The following is a 24,265-nucleotide window of genomic DNA, read 5'->3' on the forward strand; positions in this document are numbered from 1 at the left end:
TGTAGCTACACCACAACAAAATGGTAAACTGGAACTAAGTAATGAACCTACTATTGCTATTGTTCGTACTCTATTAATGTAGACGAATGTTCCAAAAATTTATTAGGAGACATTTGTTACGACTGCAGTTTACTTTTTAAATCATATGTCTTCTCGTGTTTTGACTTTTGCATGGTAAATCTCGACATCAACTTTTACTTCCTGATGATGAGATATTTTTCATTATTCGTAAATTGTGTCTGCATTGTTCATAACATGATGCATAGTCTCATGTCCTAGTCGTGATTAACTCGATCCTCGTGCATATAAATGTATTTTCTTAGGATTGGTACTAAAAAATTTTCATTTGTTATAGCCTTGCATTGAAACAGAATTTTGTTAGTACATATGTTTTATTTTTTGAACACGTGTCTTACTTTTCGAGAGAATGTAATTTCTTAGACACCATTCCTCGTCATAATGTAGTTGTCTCTCATCTTACTTTTGAACCGATTTTTTTTCCTCTGGTGACACCCAAACTCCACCACCCTCACCCGATATCATATCTACTCGTCGTCCATTATAAGTAGTTTCTCCTTCTCATGAGACCAGTGACACCATATCATCTCCTTCACCATTGTCTTCTGTGTCCAAGGATCTGCATCTCCTTACTAAATCCGATCTACATAGTGTTCTTTGTATTTGTTCCAAATAACCAATATCTCTTTATGTTTCTCTAGATATAATTTTTCCATCTTCTCATGTTTTTGTACCTAGTTGTCTTCTGTTTATGTTCCTAATTAGTGTTACAAAGAGGCTCTTGAGCACCCTTGTTGGAGAAGGCTATGCAGGATGAAATAAACACATTGAATTTGAATCACACTTGGTCTCTCGTCTCACGACCAACTGGTGCCATGGTTGTCACTGGGTATTACTCTGAAGCATAAACCAGATGCAACAGTTAGTTGTTTGAAAGCACGTTTGGTTGCAAAAGGATTCACTTAAACTTATGAAGTTGATTATAACGAAACACTTTCCCCCATGGCTAAGTTAAATTCCATCTGATTTCTCATTTCCTAGTTGCCAATATATAGTAGCCCCTTCATTAGCTTGATGTGGAGAATGTCTTCTTCATAGAGATCTTATAGAGACTTTATATATGGCGCAGCGTCCCGGTTTTGAGTCCTCTAGTCTAGTGACTTGGTTTGTCACCTGAAGAAAGTCATCTATAGTTACTTCTCATGGAATGATTTGAAGCCTTACTGACACTCACTTTTAGAATATAAGACACGTCGAGGTATTGTTATTTTACTCGTGTAAATAGATGATATTGTATTCACAAAAAACTGATGAAGAAGGAACTCTAATTTTAAAAAAATCATCTTGGCACTCACTTTTGTACCAAAGACTTGTGTAAACTCAATACTTTTTTGGTATCGAAGTTACTTGCTCAAAGCTCGGTACTAACTTGTCACAAGGGAAGTATATTTTGGACCTCCTAGGGAGCCGTTTACTTAGATTGAAACCCATTAACACTCGTACATATCAAAATTCAAAACTTATGTCCTTAAGCTGGGAAGATTCTTGAAGATCATGAAATGGATCGACGACTTGTTGGCAAGCTTATCTATGTTACTATTAAACAGTTGGATATCTCCTATATATATTGTTAGCGTAATTAGCCAATTTATGGATACTCCTTGTGTTTCTCCTTGGCCGTAGTTTATGATCATCGGAATATAAAAGGGCACACGGATCTTAGATTTAAAATACTGAACTTTTTTCTAGATTTCTTCTTGTTCATGATTTCTTTCAATTTTAACTCAAATCTAAAACAAAAACCAACTGTTTATAATCAATAAAAAGAAGATTGAAAGTCTTTAATTGTTTCATAACAACATTAACATAGATATTAAGTGTCACAACTTAACTTCTAGCAAGAACAAGAACAAGAACAAGAACAAAAGAACTAACAAGGGTAGTACTTAAACAAACAGAAGTCAATTCCCGAACCACCACCCTCTTATCTACCAAGGATCATAATTGGTGCGCTCTTGACTCCTTCCATTTTAACATTCATCTTCATAGTTCAAAAACAACAAAAAGGAAAACTTCAAAAGTCCTACAACATTTCTTCCATACCACTTCAACCTTCCCACATTATTACCCAAAACCACTCTTCCATTTCCCACTTCAAATAGGTTAACCACCACAAACAAAGTCCATATGGAATACCCTTCAAGTAAAAGATCATCAAAGGAAATACCCATAATAACCTAAAGTCTAATATTTAAGGATATTATCATCATTTTTCCCATACTATATTACCATGCAAATTTTTTATATGAAAAGACACATCCCCATTCTTTGTAATGTTGAATGTGCCTATCCATATAAAACTTTGCCATGATAAAAGTACTATCACCATCTCTTTTGTTTTCTAATTTATATTTAACCTAACTACATGCATTTAAGCTTGCTTCATGGGTATTCAAGAAGTGGAAAGTGAACTGCAAGGGCCCATTATCTGTAATCCGGCGACGGGAACGGAGTAAGTTTTGGGTAATTCCAACCTAGTGTTCAGATGCAGCAGTAGCAGTAGTAGTAGGCTCAGAACATGAGCCTCCTTCACCGGCATTACCTCCAACAAGACTGCCATTACCATTGTTTTTGTGTATACTGCTTAGAACAGCATTGATTTGGTGCACAGCATTGCATATATGATTGCTGATCGCTGTAATACTAGAAAGATTTAGCTTCGCACCTGGGATTGTGCTTGCTAATACTTGTAACCCAACTGTAAGTAGACAACCTGAAGTTTGTCCACCATTTTCTTCTCCTTCCGATAATGCATTATTATTATCTCCGTTTTCGGTGTTGTTGATGGTGTTGTTATTGACAGGAGTTATGACAAATCCGGCAGGTGAAATTGGTATATAAGAAGGATCGTCACCTCTCATTGCTAGCTGAACAGCATCGACATCAATAGTTGTGTATACTACCATACTTCCTGTATTGTCTGTGCAGCTTTCTTGTAGCATCAACTCAACATTCTGTGCCGAGTTACTCGCAGCCTGCATTGACACAGGACATAGAACATTAAGGGTTAGGATAAGTGGAACGATCGAATTGTGGTTCTTGGTACCTAGTTCTCAAATCACCCACATTAGCTAGGGTCCGACGTAAGTTAGGCAGGGTAATATTTTTGTTAGATACAGATGAAATAGACATGTTCGGAGCAGGGAAAATATACACAGGAAGACCCTTCTCGAACATTAGTGTGGAGATTGTCATCGAGTCTTTCGTTTTAGATAGCTAACAGAGAGGGTTATGATGTATGCTCTTGTTTTGTTCTAACCTCCACCCGTCACCGGCAGTATATGACAAAATGAATCTTAGGGTTACTTACATTTATACGGAGAAGAGAAATACAGTTCCCAGGATGAGCACCATTAGCAATGTGAGCTACCTCTTGTGATGAAGTCCCACCAGAGAGAACATCAAGCTGTTGAATAGTTGAATGAAAGCAAATACATTAGTTAATGTGTACTAATACGCCTTATAACTCGTTTTCATCCAATTAAACTCACTAAAAATCGGAACATCTAATTAGGTTAAAAATGGCAAAGTTACATACCTGAGATCTTTTGTGTTCGTCCCTCAGGAAATCAAAAACTTGGTGATGTGAAAACGGTAGCCAAGTCGTTGTAACACCGGCTAGAATCATGCCATTAGGTTGACCTGGTTCTACGTTTTTCCTTGTGGTTATACGAACTGTATCGATAGAAGAATCTTGAAGAGCTGTCCATGACTGACCTCCAGAAGAACTTATATTAAAGCAAAATGTTTTTAGGATTCTATGAGCTAATTTCATCAAGTTCTTCCTTGCCTCGGGTGAAGGTATCACTGCAATGTTGTAAGAACATATAAAAGAAGCTCAAACACATAAATATGAAATGGTTTGCAAGCGAAAATTAATCTAAAAAAGTGCATAATCTATCAATCCATCAATTGAAAAAAAAAACAATCGAACGGTCAATATGATAATCCCACAATGTATGAGTGGCCGAAGATAAGGCTATAGTTTATGGCTTATGGTTAGAACTCAAACTTAGTAAGTGCCAAGGCCTTTTGGTGGACTCACAAAGTATCCAACAAGGACAAAACATTGTAAGATGACTTTGAGTTTGTGCAGCAAAATTTGTGACAACGTCGGCAACTTTCGCTCTTGGGTCTTTAGAATAATCATTTTACATGAAATGTATAAAATGCACATAAAATATTGTACCTCCAAGGTCGGAAATATTTCTAGCCATGAGACTGGCAAACCTCTCGCACTGTTGTTGCAAAACGGATAGCCAACGTTGAGCCCCAAACGCCTGCCCACTGCTTACGAACTGATTAAATATCTGATGGATTGGTTTGTCTTCAACCTCAGAATGTTCTACCCATATCACCTATGTCAAGAAAGTTTAAAAGACTTATTAGATTTAAATAAGTGGTAAGTGAGAAAATCATGGAGCTATTTCGACACTAACTCTGGAATATCCATTGGGCATATCTTGAATAATACAACCCGAAGGCCTCCGTCGGTATCTCAAGGAAGATGTTAGAAGATGGGTTGTGTCTTGAAAGCTATCAACGGGGAAATCGACAATTGCCCAAATTCCAGCTTCAACATTTTGTTGGCAGTAACGAAGGAAATACACTTCACGTGTAGGAACCAAAGGCGAAAGAACTTGAAACTCCGCATGCATCTGTCAAAAAGCAAATAACCATGGAATAACTATTAAGTTTTTCGGTCTACGACTTGCTTGTTCAAACGTGTTTTCTTCATGAAATAACGAAGTTTTTAGCTCTATAGATTCTAAGGATTAAGAATTTTACCAGATGAAGTGAACCACAAGCATGATCAGTGAGGCCAGAGGTAATAATTTGAACAGTTCTTGCTCTTGAGACAATTGAAGGGAACAAGTCCATCCATTTGTTCTGTAACAAAACATTCAAGCAAGTATAAAATTGATCAATATCGATACGAATCAATGTTAGGCAAGAAACCTAAGGCAATATCTGTATGAATCAAGACAAATCAGATTTTTATCGGAAACCATTCTAAGAAAAAAAAAACAAAAAATGTAAGGAACTAAACCACTTACAGCATCTAAAAATGCATCGACAAGAGTGATGCTATTCATAATAACGACCGCACTGTCTCTGGTAGCTTCTCTCCTGAACTCATTTTCGTCAAACTGTTTAAGATTCATTGGCCAAGGAAACAACCTCGCGTGTTCTTCCAGATTAAGTACTTCTTTGTTTCCATTATTACATCGAATCCAGAGCGGCTCGGTTGCTTGACACATCTTGATTAGTTCATCCATGGCATTCATGGCAAGCTCCATTGCAAGAGGCTTCTCTTGTTCAAGAATTAGACAACATCCAGCTGTAAGTTGCAAGTCATGTTCTTGATTTTCTGGCATTGCCATTAGATCTGTGCAAGAACCAGTTGGTTCTTGGAAATGTCTTGAGTATATACCCATATCAAGATCTAATGAGGGTAGTAAATGAGGTGAATGCCCTAGTGTTTGTATCGGTCTAATGTTGTAGCGTTGAGTGATACAAGAGAGGCGTTCGAGCTGCATTAAAATGATTTAAAATCATTAATAGTAAGCCATGAAAATACAAATTAAATTATAATGAGAAGGTTTTTGATATCCAAAGTTAGTGCAAATGCTTATAATAAATGTAAAAGGATTAATATGGATAGCCCAAGTTAATAAATGAAACATGTATTAGGTTTACCAACAACATAACATTTCATCCTCACTTATCCAATATTCATGTTGAATTTATGCAAAGATACTTATTTTTCCGCCTTGTTGCTAATAATTATTATATTATTTAACGATTTGATAACCCTTGTAATTTTGAACAACTCGCCCATTGGTGACCAAGTTTGAAAGAAAGGGTTAGGGCGCAAAGCTTGCTTAGAGAATTCGAACTAGCGACATGTTTAACGTTTATTTTTTCTTCGTAAAATGTTATTTAAAGTAGCCCAAAAAACGAACATATATATATACACCATAGTATGTTACAAGAATAAGAAATGTTACCTCGTCTCTGAGGCGAGCATTTTCAAGGCGAAGATGTTGTTCATCAAAAGACATCTCTCCAAGAATAGCTGGACCTCCACAACTAGGACATATCACATTTCTTAAAGCCGCTTGTAACCGATAGTTGTCGTTCTTTAAGTTCTCATTTTCAGCTCTCAGTATCACATTATCTGTTCGATCTTGTTGAGCCTTAATAACAACATCACAAACGAAAATAAAAATAAATTACTATAATTTAATATTATGAAACACAATAATTACATTACTTTTAAAGTAAAATTACTAGCATTTACATTACAACATGATGATGGTTGATCTGCATGCCAAACTTCGACACCCGAATTTTACGTTTTTTATTTCATTAATCTTAGGACAAGTTTGTACACACTTCGTCTTCGACTAGTATATAAAAATATGTGACTTTAAAATGATAGGGCGCAAACCTAGAGTGCCCACATTGGTATTGTACACCTAATAAATATCTCATTTAATCTCACATACAATTTTATAATTCTTAACACTGCAAAAAATATTTAAGACCTTCTCACCTGTAAACAGAAACAAATTAAATGACACACTGCAATACTGCATCTATCTAAAGTACGCATGGTGACTAGTACCCACCAAGTGTTATTAGGGTTAGGGTTTGCATATTTGATGAAATAAAATTTTACTACTGTATATGGATTGCTAAAATGCGCACCTTCATTTGAGTTCTTCGATTTTGGAACCAGAACTTGACTTGACGAGGTTTTAATCCAAGTTCTTGACTTAATCTCATTCTTTGTTTATCATCTGGATGTGGGCATTCCTTGAATAACCTAAAAAACCCAAAAACCAAACATCAAATTCTGTTATCCATCACTATAGGCGCATGTTAGCAATCACTATAGGCGCATGTTAGCATCACTCGTACTAGTTTTAGAAGATTTTGTGTACAGTGTGTGAAAGTGAGTAGTTTACGTGAAAGCAAAACCCTAGCTAGAGAGAGAGAGAGAGAGAGGTTACGATTCCATTTCTTGAATCTGACGAGCAGTGTGACGATGATATCTTTTCTTTTTAGGTTTATTGATCTGTTCATCTTCTTGTTCATCTATTGATGCTCCACCATCTAAATGACCACTTCCTGATCCACTCTCCATAACTTCTTCCTCTTTTGATCGTAACCCTAATACTTCTTCTTTCTAGAGAGAGAAAGAGAGAGAGAAAGAAGAGTACAGTATATTTTTAGAGAGAGAAAATAATTATTAAGTTTCTAAACGGTGTATTTTAGCACAAAAAGGAAAATAAAAAAGTAAAGGAAACTTACTGGAATTATGGAAGAGAAAGGATTGAAAGGCATATTGGTCATGAAATTAAGATTATTATTATTATTAGGGTTTCCCATTGGAGATGATGAAAAAAGTGAATCAGGTGATGTTACTACGTTATTTCCTCCTATTGATGACATTACTTGACAATCTCCTCCTCCATACATGATGTTGATCTCTTTCTTTCTCTCTCTAGAATTCTCTAGTAAAGAAAAAAAAACAGATTATTACTAAGAAATGAACACTTGGGTATTACCTAAAAACTACTGAAAAATCAGTAGTGACTTTTGAGTTTCTAAAACCGCCATGAAAGTTGAATCAAAGAGTAGAAGAAGAAGAGAAATTAAAGAGGGGGTAGGTAGAGAGAAAGAAGAAAATTAAATACCTATGTCGGTGATTTTTGGAAAAAGGAGAAATAGAGAGCTGGATGATGTTCAAGTTTTCACTTTCTCTCTCTTAAAGAAGAGAAAAGGTTTTTGGTTTTGGTGTTTCTCTCTCTAAATTTTGATTTGATTTTTAGTTTCTCTCTCTAAATATCTTGGGGGTGGTCTATGTCTATAGAGTCTATGTCTCTGTCTCTTTCTTTCCTAATTGAATTTTTTACCGTACGGGAGGTGAGGGTGATAAATGCGACTTTAACTGCGATTGACAGGAAACCGATACGGTAGTAAATCCACCCTTTCTTACTGTTATAATACACGTGGTGATATCTTATTGGAGAATAGAATGTTCCTACAAATGAAAGTCAACCTTTCTTTCTCCAAAAATTCAACATTCAAAGTTACCCTCTTTTTGTGTCTCTCGTCGTTTGTGGGTGTGGATGTGGATGTCCCCACAACAAATAAGGGAGGCCCTTATCCAACTATGCCTCAACTACTCAACTATGCGTGTACCTATAGCACATGGAAGGGGAAATTAGATCCAAAAATTAGATCAACTTACTTTTGGATCGTCAATACTTGTTAGGCCTTCTTTTCATATGTTTAGGTCTCTTTCATTTTTTACATTTTGATAGTTCGTATACAAAAAAATTTAGCCAACTTGCTTCCATAATTTCTGGGTTTCTTTTTCATTTTCTTCTCCAAAACAAGAATTTTATTCTAAATCTAAGATTTTATCTTCCAAAACAAAAATTTTATTCTAAATCTAGGATTTTATCTTCTAAAATATTGAGTTAATTGTTTAGTCTAAAACTTAGACGCAGGTGAATGATAGAATAATATATTTCACGAGTTCGTGAATAGCGAGAGAGGAAGATCATTCGTTGCAATGCAATATTTGATTCATTCGAAATATCTTAATTCGTTACAATACTTCGTCTAAACCACAATGTATAGGGTTCTCAATGTTTATGATTTTATACGTGGTTGCGTATCCTCAATTCTTCATCCCGGTCCAAAATATCGTTATCATCATCCATACCTATTTCAACTTACGTCTTCTATTTTCCCACTAATATATTTTTTTTCACTCTAGAGACAAAACGATCATTAGTTACAATGCAATATTTGATTCATTCATCTGATGGATGTTTATCATCCAAATTCGACGGGCGAGAATTATTTTTTGTTCTCTACACATGTCTTTTTCATCTAAATCTAGAGAGAAAATATCATTGTTGTTCTTGACAGGGGCGGCCCAGGCCCAAAGCAGGCAAAGCGGTTGCTTTGGGCCCGACATACTTGAGGGCCTCTTACTTCGAAGTTCAATAGGCTTGTCCAACTAAGTAGATAAAATTAGAACTAGATTTTGGATAAAGAACAACCTATAGCTCGGTTGGTTGGAATTAAGTTTCTGTGGTGATAGGCAGAGGATCGAAAACGCCTTCAAGCAAGATGAAATTTTTTGTATTGTACTTTTCCTTATGTACCTAAAAGGGCCCCCATTTTTAAATTGGCTTTGGGCCTCAAATCAACTTGGGCCGCCCCTGGTTCTTGATGTTCTTATTTTTTCTAATCTTCAGACTAGTTTAGACTATGATGTTTATGGTTCTCAATGTTTCTGATTCTTGTCCCGACTTTGTGGTTTTTATTCTTCAAACTCGGTCTACTCAGTCTGTACCACAATGTTCAGATTCTCTATGTTTTTTATTTTATTCGTGATTTTGTAGTTCTCAATTTCTCATCGTGGCCCAAATTATCATTATCATTACCTGTTTCAACTATTTTCTTTCAACAAAAAAATAACTATTTTCTTATATTTTCTCACTAATATCCTCTTTTTGACTCTAGTGTTCATTAGATATATTGGAGCAAATTTTTGGAAAAAAATTCAACAAGAGTACCAGTTGAAAAGCATAAAAGCTTAATCGAAAACACTAGGGGGAGGGGGGGGGGGGGGGTAGTGGATTGGGACATTGGTAGACATTTGAGGATTCTCAAATGTCTGAGGCATTCAAATCCAGACATTTGAGAATCCTGAAATGTCTGAGGCATTCAAATCTAGACATTTACAAATCCCCGAATGTCTGTGGCATTCAATTATAGACAAAATGTCCGCGGACTTTGGTATGACTTCATAGTTTGATGGATTTTGTGAAGGATTTGAGACAAATTTGGAGGCCAAAATGTCTTCACAAAAACAAGAGACATTTGAAATCCCTCATGTGATCAAACAACAATAATAATATTAAAATAATAAATGACCACTAAATGTCCACCAATGTCCACAAATTTTCACAGATGTCTACGAAAGTCGAAAAAATATATTTTTGAAATGTAAGTATAAATATATCATTTCATGTGATTAAACAATAATAATAATATTAAAATAATAAATGTCTACCAAATGTCCATCAATGTCCACAAATATTCACAGATGTCTACGAAAGTCGAAAAATATGTTTTTGAAATGTTAGTATAAATATATTCTTTCATGTGATTAAACAATAATAATAATATTAAAATAATAAATGTCTACCAAATGTCCATCAATGTCCACAAATATTCACAGATGTCTGCGAAAGTCGATAAATATATTTTTGATATGTTAGTATAAATATATTATTTCATGTGATTAAACAATAATAATAATATTAAAATTATAAATGTCTACCAAATATCCATCAATGTCCACAAATACTCATAGATGTCTGCGAAAGTCGAAAAATATAATTTTGAAATGTTAGTATAAATATATTATTTCATGTGATTAAACAATAATAATAATATTAAAATAATAAATGTCTACCGAATGTCTATCAATGTCCACAAATATCATAGATGTTTGCGAAAGTCGAAAAATATATTTTTGAAATGTTAGTATAAATATATTATTTCATGTGATTAAACAATAATAATAATATTAAAATAATAAATGTATACCAAATGTCTACCAATGCCCACAAATATTCACAGATGTCTATGAAAGTCGAAAAATATATTTTTGATTAGTACAAATATAATATGCATTACACATTTTGTCAATGGACTCAAGATCTTGAAATGTCCCCAGGACATTTTGTCTATGGATCAAATGTCTTGAAATGTCTATAAAGACATTTTGTCTACAAACTTAATTTCTTGAAAATGTCTGTGAAGACATGTTGTCTACTCCCCAGCACATTCATAAGCATGACCACAACTAGGGGTGGGAATCGGGCGGGTTAGGTCGGGCTCGGACGTAATAGAGTCGGGCTCGGGCGGATCGGGCATTGCAATACATAGCCCGCAACTAGTTGTCGGGCGGATCGGGCCGGACAAATTCATCCAATCCAGAGTCCGTAGCCCGTCCGAACCCGTATGCCCGAGCGGGCCCCTGCGGACTCGGGCCGGACGGGCACAGGTTTTAAAAATTAATCAAAATAATAATAAACTAATGACAAATTTATATTCATTTACGACTATTTGGTTTCTTCAAAAAAATTAACAAAAAAGATCGTCTTCATCAACCAAACGAGTAATATATTTGCTCATCAAGCCAAAATAATTGATGTCCTCATCAGGCCAAAACAGATCCATGTCTTCATCAACCATAAGAGATCATTTTTTTTTCACCTTACTGAAACAGAACTATAAACTCCAACCTATCAACATCATTAGAAGAAAATTACGTTACATTTTTTCACTTTCCTGAAACAAATCTATATAGATCTTTTGTTCAAACAAAATCTATCAATATCATTACGAAATTACATCATATTTTTACTACATTCTGAATCTTAACTACATACCACATTCCATCAATATCATTACAACTTCATCATCCCAAAAAAAGTACATGTTATACAAGTCTATTGCATCTCTGAAACAGATTTGACTCAATAGAGTATATCTGTTTCGGAGAGTTCACAACTTCATGATATAAAAAAAAACAGAACGTAAGACTAAGAACGAAGTTGATGTTCGAAGGCTTCAACCGCTTCCTCTGATCCGTAGATCATCAGCGTACAACCAACAGAACATTAACTTTATATGCAAACAATATCGAATCACCAAAGATAAAGATGTCACCCTAAAGGGTTTCTTAAGTATTATACTAACCATTTTTGGAGAACATGAAGTTGAGGGAGACCGGAGATGCGACATCAGGATGCTTCGAACTTTAGTTTCTATTAGTTGATGATGAGAAGGTGTAATGGGGCTAATGATGTCTAGGGTTTAATGAAGTGTTCTCTGAGATTTGATAAGAATGAGAGAGAGACTAGAGATGGAGGCGGCAAGGTGTAAAGTGGGAGTAGGAATGTGAGATTAGGGTTTTTATAAGGATGAAGGGGTGTGTTAGGGTTTAGTTATCTGCCCTTTATGATCCAACGGCTGAGGTACGTCTTCAAGAGACGCGATACCTTGGTCGTTGGATCTTAAAATCCCTCGGGTTTTGAAATCGGGCGGTCATCGGGCTCGGGTATCGAGCGGGTTTATCGGGGCGGGACTCGAATTTGAACCCATGTTCGAGTTCGACCCTATAAGCCAGAGCTATCGGGCCGGGTAAGCCCGGCTCGGGTAGCACGCGGTCAGCGGGTCTAAACGGTCCGGGTCGGGTCTCGGTTTCCCAGACCGTTATTTTCCCACCCCTAACCACAACTGTCATTTCATTTGTTGTGTCTATTTATTTGGAATCATTCAAAACTACAATCATCTTGAACAAACCACTTTCTAGACAGATCACATATCTTGTCAAACATGGACATTTTGGAGACTAGTTGAATAGATGAGAACAACAATCACTTGTAAAAATATGTTTTTGTTGTTGAGGATCTGAAGATCAAGAATCACATGATTATTTATTTATTAAGGTAGCTCTAGAAAATTGAATTGAGTATGGAGTAGTTTAGGATGGAACTTTAAGATTAACAAGATCAACAAAGAATTGAATCAATGCATATTTCAACCTTCTGTTACTCTAAAAGATTTCAATTTAGATACTTTTGTGCATACTTGTGGATCATCAGAGCCATTCCCTAAACGTTTCTAGAACTAGACAATTGAAGTCTAAGGGTGTCTTGACGTTCACCATCTGCATACTGAAAGGTGGTGGCATCAATTTATCCAACGAGGTAGCTTCCTTCTTAACCATGATACACCCGAAAGGTTGCAAACTCAAACAGAGGGGCGTCAAGTAATAAACCTGATAAGATCGCGGTCGATCTATGGAGATAGGAACGTAATTTGGATATCGAGGCGTTTAGTTCACCAGTATAAGTGTCACTAGCTATCTTAGACTGAATCAGAAATAAACAAAGTAAAAAATGGAGGGTTTATGATTAAAAAGACGTAAAACAAAATTAAAGTGCGGGAAAATAAATTGATTGAGAGGGTTGCAAGAAGAGTCAGGTGAGAGTCGAGTGAGGGAGTCAGAGGAAGACGGGTGAGAGAGTTGTCGAGGTTCAGGAATCCTTAATGATGAACCTACAACTATGATTAAAGAGGCGTAAAATGAAATTAAAGTTCATGAAGATAAATTGATTGAGATAGTTGCAAGAAGAGTCGAGTGAGGAAGTAAGAGGAAGACGAGTGAGAGAGGTGTCGAGGTTCAGGAATCCGTGATGATGAACCTACAACTATGTACGGGTTGATCAAATGTGTCGATGCAAAATCTAAGCTCTACTCATAAAAGAGATGTCTCTAAGTGCTACGTATATCGGGGGATCATACACAGTCTAGTCGGTTAAAACTGATTCATCGAGGGTGTCGTCTAGTCGCCTAACTATACAAAGTGCATGATAAGAGCCATGAAATTTTGATATAGACTATAATCGATATCGATTACTTCGCATCATCAATTAACTATGTGAGGTGTGTGACAAAATACATGAAAATATGATTGAAACGATAATCGAAATAAAAAAAGTACCGATTCGTAATCAAAACATTAGATCATAACGTACACAATTATAAATTTCATCACAAATTCATCGCATAATCGACACGCAAGAGTTAGCTAAACATGACGAAACGAATAATAAACGACAAGTACATAAAGAAAGAATCCCCCTTTCCCGATGTGGCGCGATGCTAGGATCGTCGGAAAGTATAAGTATTTAGGAGTAGTCGATCTCCCTTTAGCGTATCCTGGATTTCCTTTAAAAGTGCAAAATGGGTGTCAGCAAGCAAAATTCGGAGTTCCCAATAGCAATCAACATCATCTTCTCCATTTTTACTCAACCTCCATGAAAGCTTAACTCAAGTTTTCTCTTCATTTCCTATAAATGTGATTTTTCTATATATGATATCACAACTTATCCAAAATACAACCAAGATGTGCTTGAAGATCTGACCAAGACCGACCAAGATTCCTTGTGGTGCTTTCTGGTGTTATGCCATCCCTTGTTGTTGTGCTAAGCGTCACGAGCTTAGCTTCTTCCCGCTCGTGCTAGCTAGGTTGAAGGATCTAAGCTGCTCTTAGTTAACTCTGTTTGTTGCTAGTTTTTGGACCCGAGCCGCTGGGTTATTCCCGTGGCGGCCTAAGCCTTGTTGACCTAGTGTGTCGGCAGGGACGGGACTAGTAAGGTGCATGTGGGGTCACATGCCCCAACAAGCTCCCAATACCTCCCATTAGTATTTCTCCTAATTGAAGGCTATTTTTATTTTTTAATAAGAAACCTACCGTTTAGTTATTAAAGGGAAATCCATTTCTTATATGTAACAACCACAAATATTAAACAATTATAATTCAAGTCCATTAAAATAGTGTAAAATCCATTTCACTATAATTTCATTCTTCATACGTGAAATGATATATATAAATTTTTTTGTAGTTTACTTTCCTCCTAAACCTAATATGTTGAGTAATTTTCTTGCATAACATTTACATTTTCTTAATGTGTTAAATTAATAACCTAGCTTGATTATTTACTTAAATAAAAAGGTAACCACTAAATTACAATCAAAATAGAACGTAAAACATTCTAGTAAAAAACGTGATCGTACATAGTCAGTTAGTTGCCTTAGAAATCAAACAAGATAAAAATGTGAATATATATATATATATATATATATATATATATATGTTTACCTTTAGAATTTTGAAGCACGTGTAAATTTTGTCCACTAAAAAGTAAGTGTTATTTTTTGCTTCCCTTTGTATTTATATTTCTATATGAAATTGTGTAATTCTTTTTCTTTAAAAATTTGAACTAAATTACTCTAAAAATATAATTAAGAACATAATGAAATTCACCTACGTATTTCTTAGGATCATTCAAAGAAGATTAAATAGCAACAGGTTGAGTGGAGGAAAAATTTCGTCCAAAATTATTGTTTTCTAAATACTATGATAAACTATAGTATAAGACGAATCGCATTTTTATTGAGTCGGTCTAGAAGGTATTCAATACAGTAAATTAAAACATAATGTGTCAATATATATTGTTTGATTTATTAATTTATGTGGATTTCTCTTTTTAAAAGTGCCCAAAGAAGAAAATTTCTAGCTTCGCCACTGTGTGTCCGTTGGCCAAGCTTGGCAGAAAACTCCTTCTTTTTCTTTTTCTCTCTCTCCCTTTCTCTTTCCTATACCTAGCTCTCCTTAAGAACTTTCCACCACACTCAAGTTATTGATCATTTTCTATCTACTCGTCGAAGCTTAATGTGTAGGCTTAGAATGGAATTATCCAACCAGAAGGAATCAGGCCAGAGAAGCATAACCTGCAGAATCAAATTTGATCAAATAAACAATATAACATACAAAAATCAGAAAGAATTAAATTGACTCTCACGGGATTTACACCTGAAAGAACCAACTCTTGCTCACAATTTAATTCTCCTTAACAAACTGTCTAAAAAACTTTTCGAGTTTTCAAAATAGATGAAGATTGTGGAGTTTGAAGAGATAAAAGATTGGGGAGAATCAGTTATGTTAGGATAGATTAATAATCTTTTATACTGATAAAACAAAGAGAGATAGAGCAACTTTCTTACCCACATTTTTTTTCTCGTAAGAAACCGGTTTTCTTACTCTTGGATCCTATCAAACAACAAGTCAATTTTCTCGAGAAAACAACTTTCTTACCCACATTTTCACATGTATCAAACGGACCCTAAGTGTTTTCCTCTCTTTCCAAAGAAATCGAGACAAAACTTACGTTGAATGAGAAGAGACTGAAATGCCTGTAAGAAAAGTGTGATTGATCCCGTAATGGGATTTGGGTGTTTCGGAGCAGGAAGTAATGTATGTAGTAAAGAGAGAGAGAGAGAGAGAGAGAGAGAGAGAGAGAGAGAGAGTGTGTGTGTGTGTGTGTGCGTGCGTGCATGCGTGTGTGTGTTATACTCAATGACACAATTCAAATTCCCTAGTCAGCTTTTAGAAATCGAAATAGATAAATTGTCCAGTAAGCTGATTATATATATATACTCTATCTTGCTACAATTCAAACGTAGGATTCAATTTGTTTTACAAAAACTCTATATGAACCGCCCAAAGGAACCGCCACCCAAACCGCCTGAGAGAGAAACAGGTCTCTCAGGCGATTTGGGTGGCAGTTCTTTTAGGCGGTTCACCTACCCTCACTGTTTGTTTTAGCACTATATAATCTAATAGAAACTTATCCAAGAGAAAATAAATCCATGTATCAAAAAAAAATGAATAAGATAGAGAAAATGATGTATCCACCACACAAAAACCTACTAAAAATGATGTATCATCTAAGCTCAAAAAAAAAAAAAGACGTGTAAAAATCACTTTTTGACTTAGGTGGATTGAGAAACAAAATTAACACACAAAAAGATCCATAAGTATGTATATACACAATTTTTTTTGTTTGTTTGAAAACCCCTACCGCATGACCAGACAAATAACAAATACAAAGAAAAGAGGTGAAATAAAATCAGCAAAACAAGTGATCACACCCACTCCAACTTTTAAGTGGAGATAAATCTCTGAAATTCAATCGGAAGAAATGGCCTTCTTCCTCACCTCTAATATTTCTCTTCTCTCTCCTCAAAACCCTAATTTCATCCCTCGTCTCTCTTCCAATCAATCCCCAATTCTATCCATACCCTTTTCCTCCTCTTCCAAGATTTTAAAAAGCCCTAGATTTCCTTCTCTCCGAATCAATTCTTCATTTTCCACCGGAGAAAACGAACCAAATCCATCCGAAACTGAAAGCTCAACTAGTAAGATTGTTGATGAATGGGGTGAGAAATCAGAACCCGAACCAGTGTCGTCGTATACGAAGTTTTCAGAATCTGATCCACCGAAAGATGAAGATGAATGGGGAGGAGAAGATGATGTGAGTGTTCCGGTTAATGGGATTCCGGAGGTGGTAGTTGATGATACAGTTGGGGATTTGAAAAGATGTTTGGTTGATACATTTTATGGTACTGAATTAGGGTTTAAAGCTTCATCTGAAGTGAGAGCTGAGGTTTTGGAACTGGTTAATCAGTTGGAAGCATTGAATCCTACACCAGCACCAACTGAAGCTTCTTCTCTTCTAGATGGGAAATGGGTTTTACTGTAAGTACTGATTAACTCTTCTATGGTTTTTCTTTCTGAGTTTTAGGTTATAGTGTAATGATAGTAAACTTCATTATTGTTAGCTTATGGTACTTATATCATGATTCTTACATTTTAGCTACCATGAAAATACTAGAAACTGTGATATGTAGAATTAGGTTGTGTTTTATAGCTAGGTAATGAGATGTAAGGGAGTGGGTTCATTTCCCTCGGTTCCACGAAGTTAGTATTTGGGGAAAGCAGAGAACTGTCTTCGGTTGATGTGTATTGAAACCCCACTTTTTGTCACATTCTTTATGTTAATAAACCCACACTTCCATGGCAATCTAATTGCAATGGACCAACAAAGAGTGACAGCATTTCTTTAAAACTCGCCCTTGTTCTGTAGAATTGAAGGATATCAGACACAACCTTACAGGAATTTTCCATTGAGAATAAGGCAGTTAGTTTAATTGAGGTTGGATCCTTAATTGAGTTGGAGAAAAAAATAAGAAATAAGCATAAGAAAAGTGAGAACCTTGAGGTGGGTTTGTGGAATTACATAACATGACAGAAATTGGAGTTGTATGCTTAAAGATATCAATTAATGGTGTTGATTATCATAAAGGTGTAAATTTTGTTTTGGAAGTGCAAAATGTATGTAATAGGCTCGATTAAGGTTTCGATGAGAATTAAAGGGTGTAAAAATAAATCCCGTAAGTGATTGTTCTGATGGATCATGGAAGTTCTTTGGGTTGCAAGAATCAAATAACGCTCTGTGTTGCAACAAAATGGGGATCACTCGTGATAATGTGGATTGAGGTTGCGTGGGTATACGTTTGATGCCTTTATGTAAGAGACATATTGTGGATGAAACCAAATAGATCATTTTATTTACGTCCCAGTGAAATTATGTTCTTGCTTCCATGAGATGGATCTGAAATATTTCCAATTGGCAATTTTGGGCGTAAAAATGACAAATTTGGTTGAGATAATCTATGTTGTCAACAGCTCGCCTTTAACCCTAAAGGTTATGTCATATATAATGGCCTTTCTGATTTAGCGCTCGTTTAGGTAGAGGAGTGGACCTCGGCATTTGGCATTTCAATATATGTAGGATAATCTACTATACTGATTGACTAACATATCGCTTGCATCATATTTTGTTAAGAGATTCATATACCCGTATGCATGTGTTTATATTTTTAATGGACGGTCCATTCGCCTCTACCGCAGGTAGTTTGATATCCATCTTGTCAAACGGTTTTTCCCTGTGATAACCTTGCTTCCAAAGTCCAAACATTTATTCTCCCCCTTGTGGCCCATATGCCGAAAAGGATTTTTGGCGTGTGAGTTTATCCATTGTTGAGCACCTTTTAAATGCAGATTTGGAACCTTGTTATCTACCTTATTTTTATTAGATCCATTGACTTTAGAAACTAAACTCCAACGACTCAAAAGCACCGAGTGGTATATTATCTGGGTGGTGTATTTATTATTGATTGCATGAGTAGTTGGCCCATTAATGTCCATTTAACACAAAGCAGTCCCGTAATATTTATACAAGTGTTGTCCCCAGCTCCATATGCTAGTAGACACATTGTATTTGCTATTACCACCACCGTCAGCCTACTTTGTAGAAAACACCACCTTAGTCATCTCTATTAGGTTGCAGAACTACGGAAGTATTCAACCATATCAATGCCGATACCTGGAGTTTAAGCCGGAAAATGAATGACTAGAGTACTCCAATACTTGGGTCAGGAACTGGACATGCTTGTAGAGAAGGATGTAACGAATCTCGCATTGGAGACATGCTAGTCAGAGAACCAGTTAGGCGATACTCGTAATGGCGGGACTAAAATGTTGTGGGATCTCCACGGTCTCTTAAGCAGTTTGATCTTCTATGGATCTGTAGTTTATTAACTTTCATATGTTAGTTTTGATCCTCGATTTTGTTCTTATATCCAGATACACAGCATTTTCTGAGCTTTTGCCCCTTCTAGCTGCTGGTACGTTGCCACTGGTGAAGGTGGAAAGTATATCACAATCTATTAATACTACAAATCTCACCATTGACAACTCAATCACTCTCTCCAGCCCTTTTGCAACTCTCTCCTTCAGTGCATTGGCTACTTTCGAAGTCCGAAGCCCGTCGAGAATACAGGTAAACATCAGTATGCTATTTGCGTTTAGCCTGGTCGAGTATTTGTGGATGTACACATTAGGGCGGCCGAGTCCATCGGCCAGAGTAGTTTATTATCTATATAAAGTATAAACCCCTGTCTCTAGAAATTACTTGTTCCACTGTTGAGTTTGATGCAAGTCATGTATGTCTATTTGGAAGCCATAATTTATCAATTCAGCTGTTGTTTAATATTTGGGAATATGGTTCTGAGATATACAGGTCACTTTCAAGGAAGGGTCATTTCAGCCTCCTGAGATATCATCAACCGTTTCTCTCCCACAAAACATAGACATTTTCGGGCAGAACATCGATTTATCACCTGTTCAGAGAACTCTCAACCCTTTGCAGGACGTTGTAGCTAATATTTCTCGAGCCATCTCAGGCCAGCCTTCACTCAAGGTTCCCATCCCGGGGGACAGATCCAGTTCTTGGCTTCTGACAACTTACCTCGACGAAGATTTGCGGATTTCAAGAGGGGACGGTGGGTTATTCATTCTGGCCAAGGAAGGCAGCCCTTTGTTAGATCAGTAAAACCCTAAACTTTTATAACTGTTGTTTTTCTTTCATCTTCTTCCCTTCAAATCTTGAACTGAAACTTGTATTCTCAAACTACACAACAGTTTCCTTTTAGTATATATACACTACACCCATTCTTGTAACTTAATCAAAAAGAGGAAATAAATTTGTTTCAGGTTCAGTTATTAAAATATCCCGAATCAGATTCTCAATGAATCTGAATACAAATGACTATAGTGTATACATATAAGATAACGAGACGAAATCACATTTTAACTCGATTGAAGTGGCGCCAAATCAGTGGTAACTCTACGAGACTTCATTGTCGGAATCTAATCGTCTGGTCGCAGAATTAAATCATTTAAAAGATTTTAAAAAATATAATATGCATCTTATAGTTTTAACTCTTTTGGGAAGTTAATGCTCAAAACCCTAATCTTCAGTTTGTAACATTTATGTTGAGAAATGGGGACCCTTTATAATCTTATCTCTATCACCTTCCACTCATAATGAGGATTGCAAGATAAGCTTTTCTTCAAGATTCTCCACACATCAGGAAAGATCAACTGACTGCCTTCCTAGGTAAGACATTATAAAGTCAAATGATCGGAAGGTAGATGCTTAAACATTACATTTCCATCATTACATTTACTAGTAAGGCCACAACAGATTTTCTTAAGGGTAGCGGATGGAGACAATAGTCACAATCTATGGATAAAAATTCTTCTAAACATTTCAACATGTTTTTATGTAACGGACGAGACATTGAGAGTTTGAGACGACAAGGTTTTAGAAGATCAGGTTTTGCTTCAGCCGATTCAGTCAAGGTCGTGCACTGACCTTAGATCGAACATATGAGATTAACTAATGCGATTGTCTAGGCCTAGCCACTTATTCCTAATTTACAGGCGAGTAATTCGGGCGGTCACCTTTGGGTTCCGGGACCGTTTTCCCAGCCCTAACTGCCTATGATAAGATTTTCATTGTTATGGTCTATTGAGGGTTGATAGAAGAACCAAACAAGTTAGATGGAGAAAGTGGAAGAGATAACTCGGATGGGGAATACCAAATTACTGACTGTGAGTCTGTGACTAATAGTTGGAACAGTCAATTTTAGTGATGTCTCTCTTTCTATAATAAATCATAGGATACTGAAATGCTAACTGCACAAAAAGGACCCTATTCCTATTTAGCCCTCATACTGTGATCAATTCACTTTTTGATCCTCATCTTGACAAATTCCAAATATACTTTTCTCGTTGATCATTCCGCGAGTTAACTTTTAAGTCAAGGCTTTTGTCCTTCCAATTTTACCCTTTAATTTATCAATTCAGTGACCTATATCTCTAGCCTTAGATCATCATGTCTAAAATACATTTTCTTTGTTTGGATTAGCCTCTTAGAGGTATAAAAACCCACCTTACAAAAGAAAGACATTATCGGTTAATGGGAGTAGTAAAGGACATTGGTTAGTTATTAACACTACCAGAAAATCAAATGGGATACCCAAATTATATCTCATACACCAATGTTCACGAACAACAATAGTCTAATTCAACAACTAAAAATTTAAATGGTGAACTTTTTGAAGCAATCTTACACCTTTGATCCGAGCATGAAACCCTTATTGTTCCTCCCAATAGTTGTACCATAAGTCGATTTCAAAGAAAATGTGACATGGAATGGCTCAAGAAAGAGATGGTTTTTACCCTAGAATTAGTCCATGAGGAACCTTCCTCGACTAGGAGCACCTTGTGTAGCCCGTTACATACTACAATCAATTTCTTTAATGGGATTCAAAGTATTTTAATAGCTTCTAAATAGTAGCAACCAATATTTAGTAAGATCAGGATATTTAAAGTATTTTTTTTTATAAGTTTCTTGTCGTTCTAATTTCAATTTAGGAAATTGGAGTTGTAACGAAATAAGAGGCCCATCCCCCTTTAGGGTTGGCCGAACTTTATATAAACGAGTCACCCCGTCTTTATTTTACATCATCAACTAATATACATCTTGGTTGCATATATTAAAATTCTTAACTTTAGAGAGACTGAGAGATAAAGAGAGAGACCCTTCTCCTTTTTCTCTGCGGGGTTAAAAGAAAAAACGAGGATTTCCCCTCTTTTCCAAGGCAACGGAGAGAGAGGGAGGTAACCCCTTTCTCTTGATATTACGAGGAGATAAAGTCTGCTTCATTATTTTTTGTTAGATCTTAAAGATGAAAAATATGTTTCTTTTTTCTCTCTTCAATTTACAAAATCCACAATAATCTTGAAGAGAGAAAACGAGTTTCCCATGTATCTTTCTTTTCTTCAATATAAAGAGAAAAAGGTGGGAGGTTCTCTTCTCCCTTTCTTTTGTTCGATCACGAACAAGGCCGACCCTGGCCCAAAGTTAGAAAAGCGGTGGCTTTGGGCCTCCAATTTTAAAGGGTCCCAAAACGAGATTTTCCGTTTATTTTGTAACTTCTTTGCAAATGATAACATGAAAGAACGGTTAATAGATTGGTTTATAGTTTGCAACCCAACTCATCAAGGTTCGAGTTATAATGAGTCAATTTTTCTTTATAATTTTTTATCAAACAGTTGAAAGAACACACGTTAAAAAGACCCTCAATATAAATGTGTTTGGGCCTTGTAGGTAGTAGGCCCGACCTTGATCACAAAAAGATAAGGGACTTCTTTCTTATTTAGATTTCACAGCTTTTGTCCGCAAATTGGGGAAGGCACCGCCCCTCTCTTTTTGTACTTTCATCCGAAAACATTAGAAAAGCAATTAAAAAAAAAAGAAATATCTCAATATAAGACATAACTCAAACAATCCGTTAGTTAAGGGACCAAATTTAGAATTGGTAAACCATGAACCCAAATCGAAAGTAACCAAAGAAATACAAAGTATATACGGAAATCAAGATACAGTAAGGGTAACTATGGAAATACTACAAAAGTTGTCTTAAATAAAACCCAGAGCCAGCTCCTACTCACTCATCTCTCTCTCTCTCTCAACTTTCTCTCCCTCTCTCTCTCTTCTTTCTTTCTCTCTCAAGAAAATCATGCAACGGCAGTCTCTCGGCGGCTGCTCGCCTAGTTCGAAGTATAATCTGTGTGGATCTAAAGATATACTACTAAAACCAAATGAAGAAGAAGAGGTTAAAAGAAAAGGAGTTGTTATTATTACAGATGACGACGAAGAACAAAAGAAGATTGAAAAAAAACCTAATCATCATCACCACAATCATCAATCAATACATCTTATTCCGATCTTAACTATCTTCTGTATACTCATTCTTTATCTCTGTTCTTATGATCCTCCTCAAAATGGTAAAACAAATTACTACTTCTTTCTCTCTCACAAAGTCAGAAAGAAAAATTACTTCCTATTTTTAATGGATTCTCACTTTTTTTTATTCGATTTTGTTTCTAGATTTAGCAAATATTGATGGATTTAAAAGGATTTCAAACCAAATAGGTAAAATGTACTATCTTATTCATGATTTTTTTCTTATTAATTATCTATATTTCCTTTTTTGATGTTTGATTTTACTTTTTTTTTTTGTAGATACATCAAGTGAGATTGGCGATTTTAGAAGGTTTTCAGAGGTTGAAAGAGGCGATGTTTTGGCGATTCGAAGTCACAGAAGTTTGCATGAAATACGAAAGGACAATCGTAAACCTCGTTTCAATAGAAAAATCGGCGATTTCTAGCAAATTAATCGTGTTCTCTTTCTCTCACTCTCTCTCTAGTGTTTACCGTTAGGTCATCGTTCTCCGTGTAATAAGCACGTGTGAAAATCTCGTGAGAGGCTCTTCTTCGTACGTGTGAAAATGGTTACGCGTGTTTACCGACATGTACTTGTTAAATAGCTAACGTACGCCTCTTTGGTGTTTTTTTTTTGTTAACCTGCGCTACTATTACTGTACTCCAGCTGGATAGCATGAGAATTAGGGTTTACGCTGTGCGCACTGTTTGATACTGGTTAATAGTAACAGTCGGCCCCCCAGGTAAAAAGTTAATTGGGTAACTGGTTCATTCATTTTGTACTTATTTTACATATTGGAAATAATTCAAGTTCTTGTACTCGGCGATTATTTTAAAATTTGTGAACAAATCGTTTTGTTTGACTAATTACTCGGCTGAAATTAATTGGGTAACTGCGTCATGATGATCGTGATCATCATTTTGATCACATGGAGCAAAATGATCTATCATCACCTTCAAATATCCAACTGTTAAATAGTTCAGAATGTGAATGACACTCGAAACGGTCCCACTGATAGCATGTGAATGGGGAC

At 35.9% G+C, this 24,265-nt stretch overlaps 2 protein-coding genes across 2 annotated transcripts; one reads left to right on the plus strand and one right to left on the minus strand.

Annotated features, from left to right (window-relative positions):
- Positions 1-1,809: 1,809 nt before the first annotated feature.
- HB-7 (homeobox-7) lies at positions 1,810-8,006 on the minus strand. The gene is made up of 12 exons (XM_086640262.1): positions 7,785-8,006; positions 7,399-7,599; positions 7,098-7,273; positions 6,793-6,910; positions 6,090-6,278; positions 5,136-5,612; positions 4,867-4,968; positions 4,518-4,736; positions 4,268-4,436; positions 3,617-3,885; positions 3,389-3,484; positions 1,810-3,053 (listed from the first exon to the last, which is right to left on the minus strand). The coding sequence occupies exons 2-12, from the start codon at positions 7,564-7,566 to the stop codon at positions 2,553-2,555; spliced, it is 2,484 nt and encodes an 827-aa protein (XP_086496388.1). The 5' UTR covers positions 7,567-7,599; positions 7,785-8,006; the 3' UTR covers positions 1,810-2,552.
- Positions 8,007-16,593: 8,587 nt separating this feature from the next.
- On the plus strand, positions 16,594-20,164 carry LOC147536655 (Plastid-lipid associated protein PAP / fibrillin family protein). Its single transcript, XM_086641547.1, has 3 exons — positions 16,594-17,290; positions 19,241-19,436; positions 19,677-20,164. The coding sequence occupies exons 1-3, from the start codon at positions 16,734-16,736 to the stop codon at positions 19,986-19,988; spliced, it is 1,065 nt and encodes a 354-aa protein (XP_086497673.1). The 5' UTR covers positions 16,594-16,733; the 3' UTR covers positions 19,989-20,164.
- The last annotated feature ends 4,101 nt before the right edge of the window (positions 20,165-24,265 follow it).

Source organism: Eschscholzia californica, unplaced genomic scaffold (genome assembly GCF_041429995.1).
Source record: "Eschscholzia californica isolate CP2 unplaced genomic scaffold, dmEscCali1.0.p SCAF_5, whole genome shotgun sequence".
Classification (NCBI taxonomy): Eukaryota; Viridiplantae; Streptophyta; class Magnoliopsida; order Ranunculales; family Papaveraceae; genus Eschscholzia; species Eschscholzia californica.

Bases quoted from the DNA above. Each gene is read 5' to 3' on its own strand.
- HB-7 (XM_086640262.1), bottom strand. From the start codon at position 7,566: ATGTATGGAGGAGGAGATTGTCAAGTAATGTCATCAATAGGAGGAAAT. The intron at 5,613-6,089 runs GTAACATTTCTT...ATTTTAATGCAG, and splicing joins ATGCTCGCCTCAGAGACGAG to CTCGAACGCCTCTCTTGTAT. The intron at 4,737-4,866 runs GTAAAATTCTTA...GCTTTTTGACAG, and splicing joins CTTGTGGTTCACTTCATCTG to ATGCATGCGGAGTTTCAAGT.
- LOC147536655 (XM_086641547.1), top strand. From the start codon at position 16,734: ATGGCCTTCTTCCTCACCTCTAATATTTCTCTTCTCTCTCCTCAAAAC. The intron at 17,291-19,240 runs GTAAGTACTGAT...TCTTATATCCAG, and splicing joins GATGGGAAATGGGTTTTACT to ATACACAGCATTTTCTGAGC. The intron at 19,437-19,676 runs GTAAACATCAGT...TGAGATATACAG, and splicing joins GAAGCCCGTCGAGAATACAG to GTCACTTTCAAGGAAGGGTC.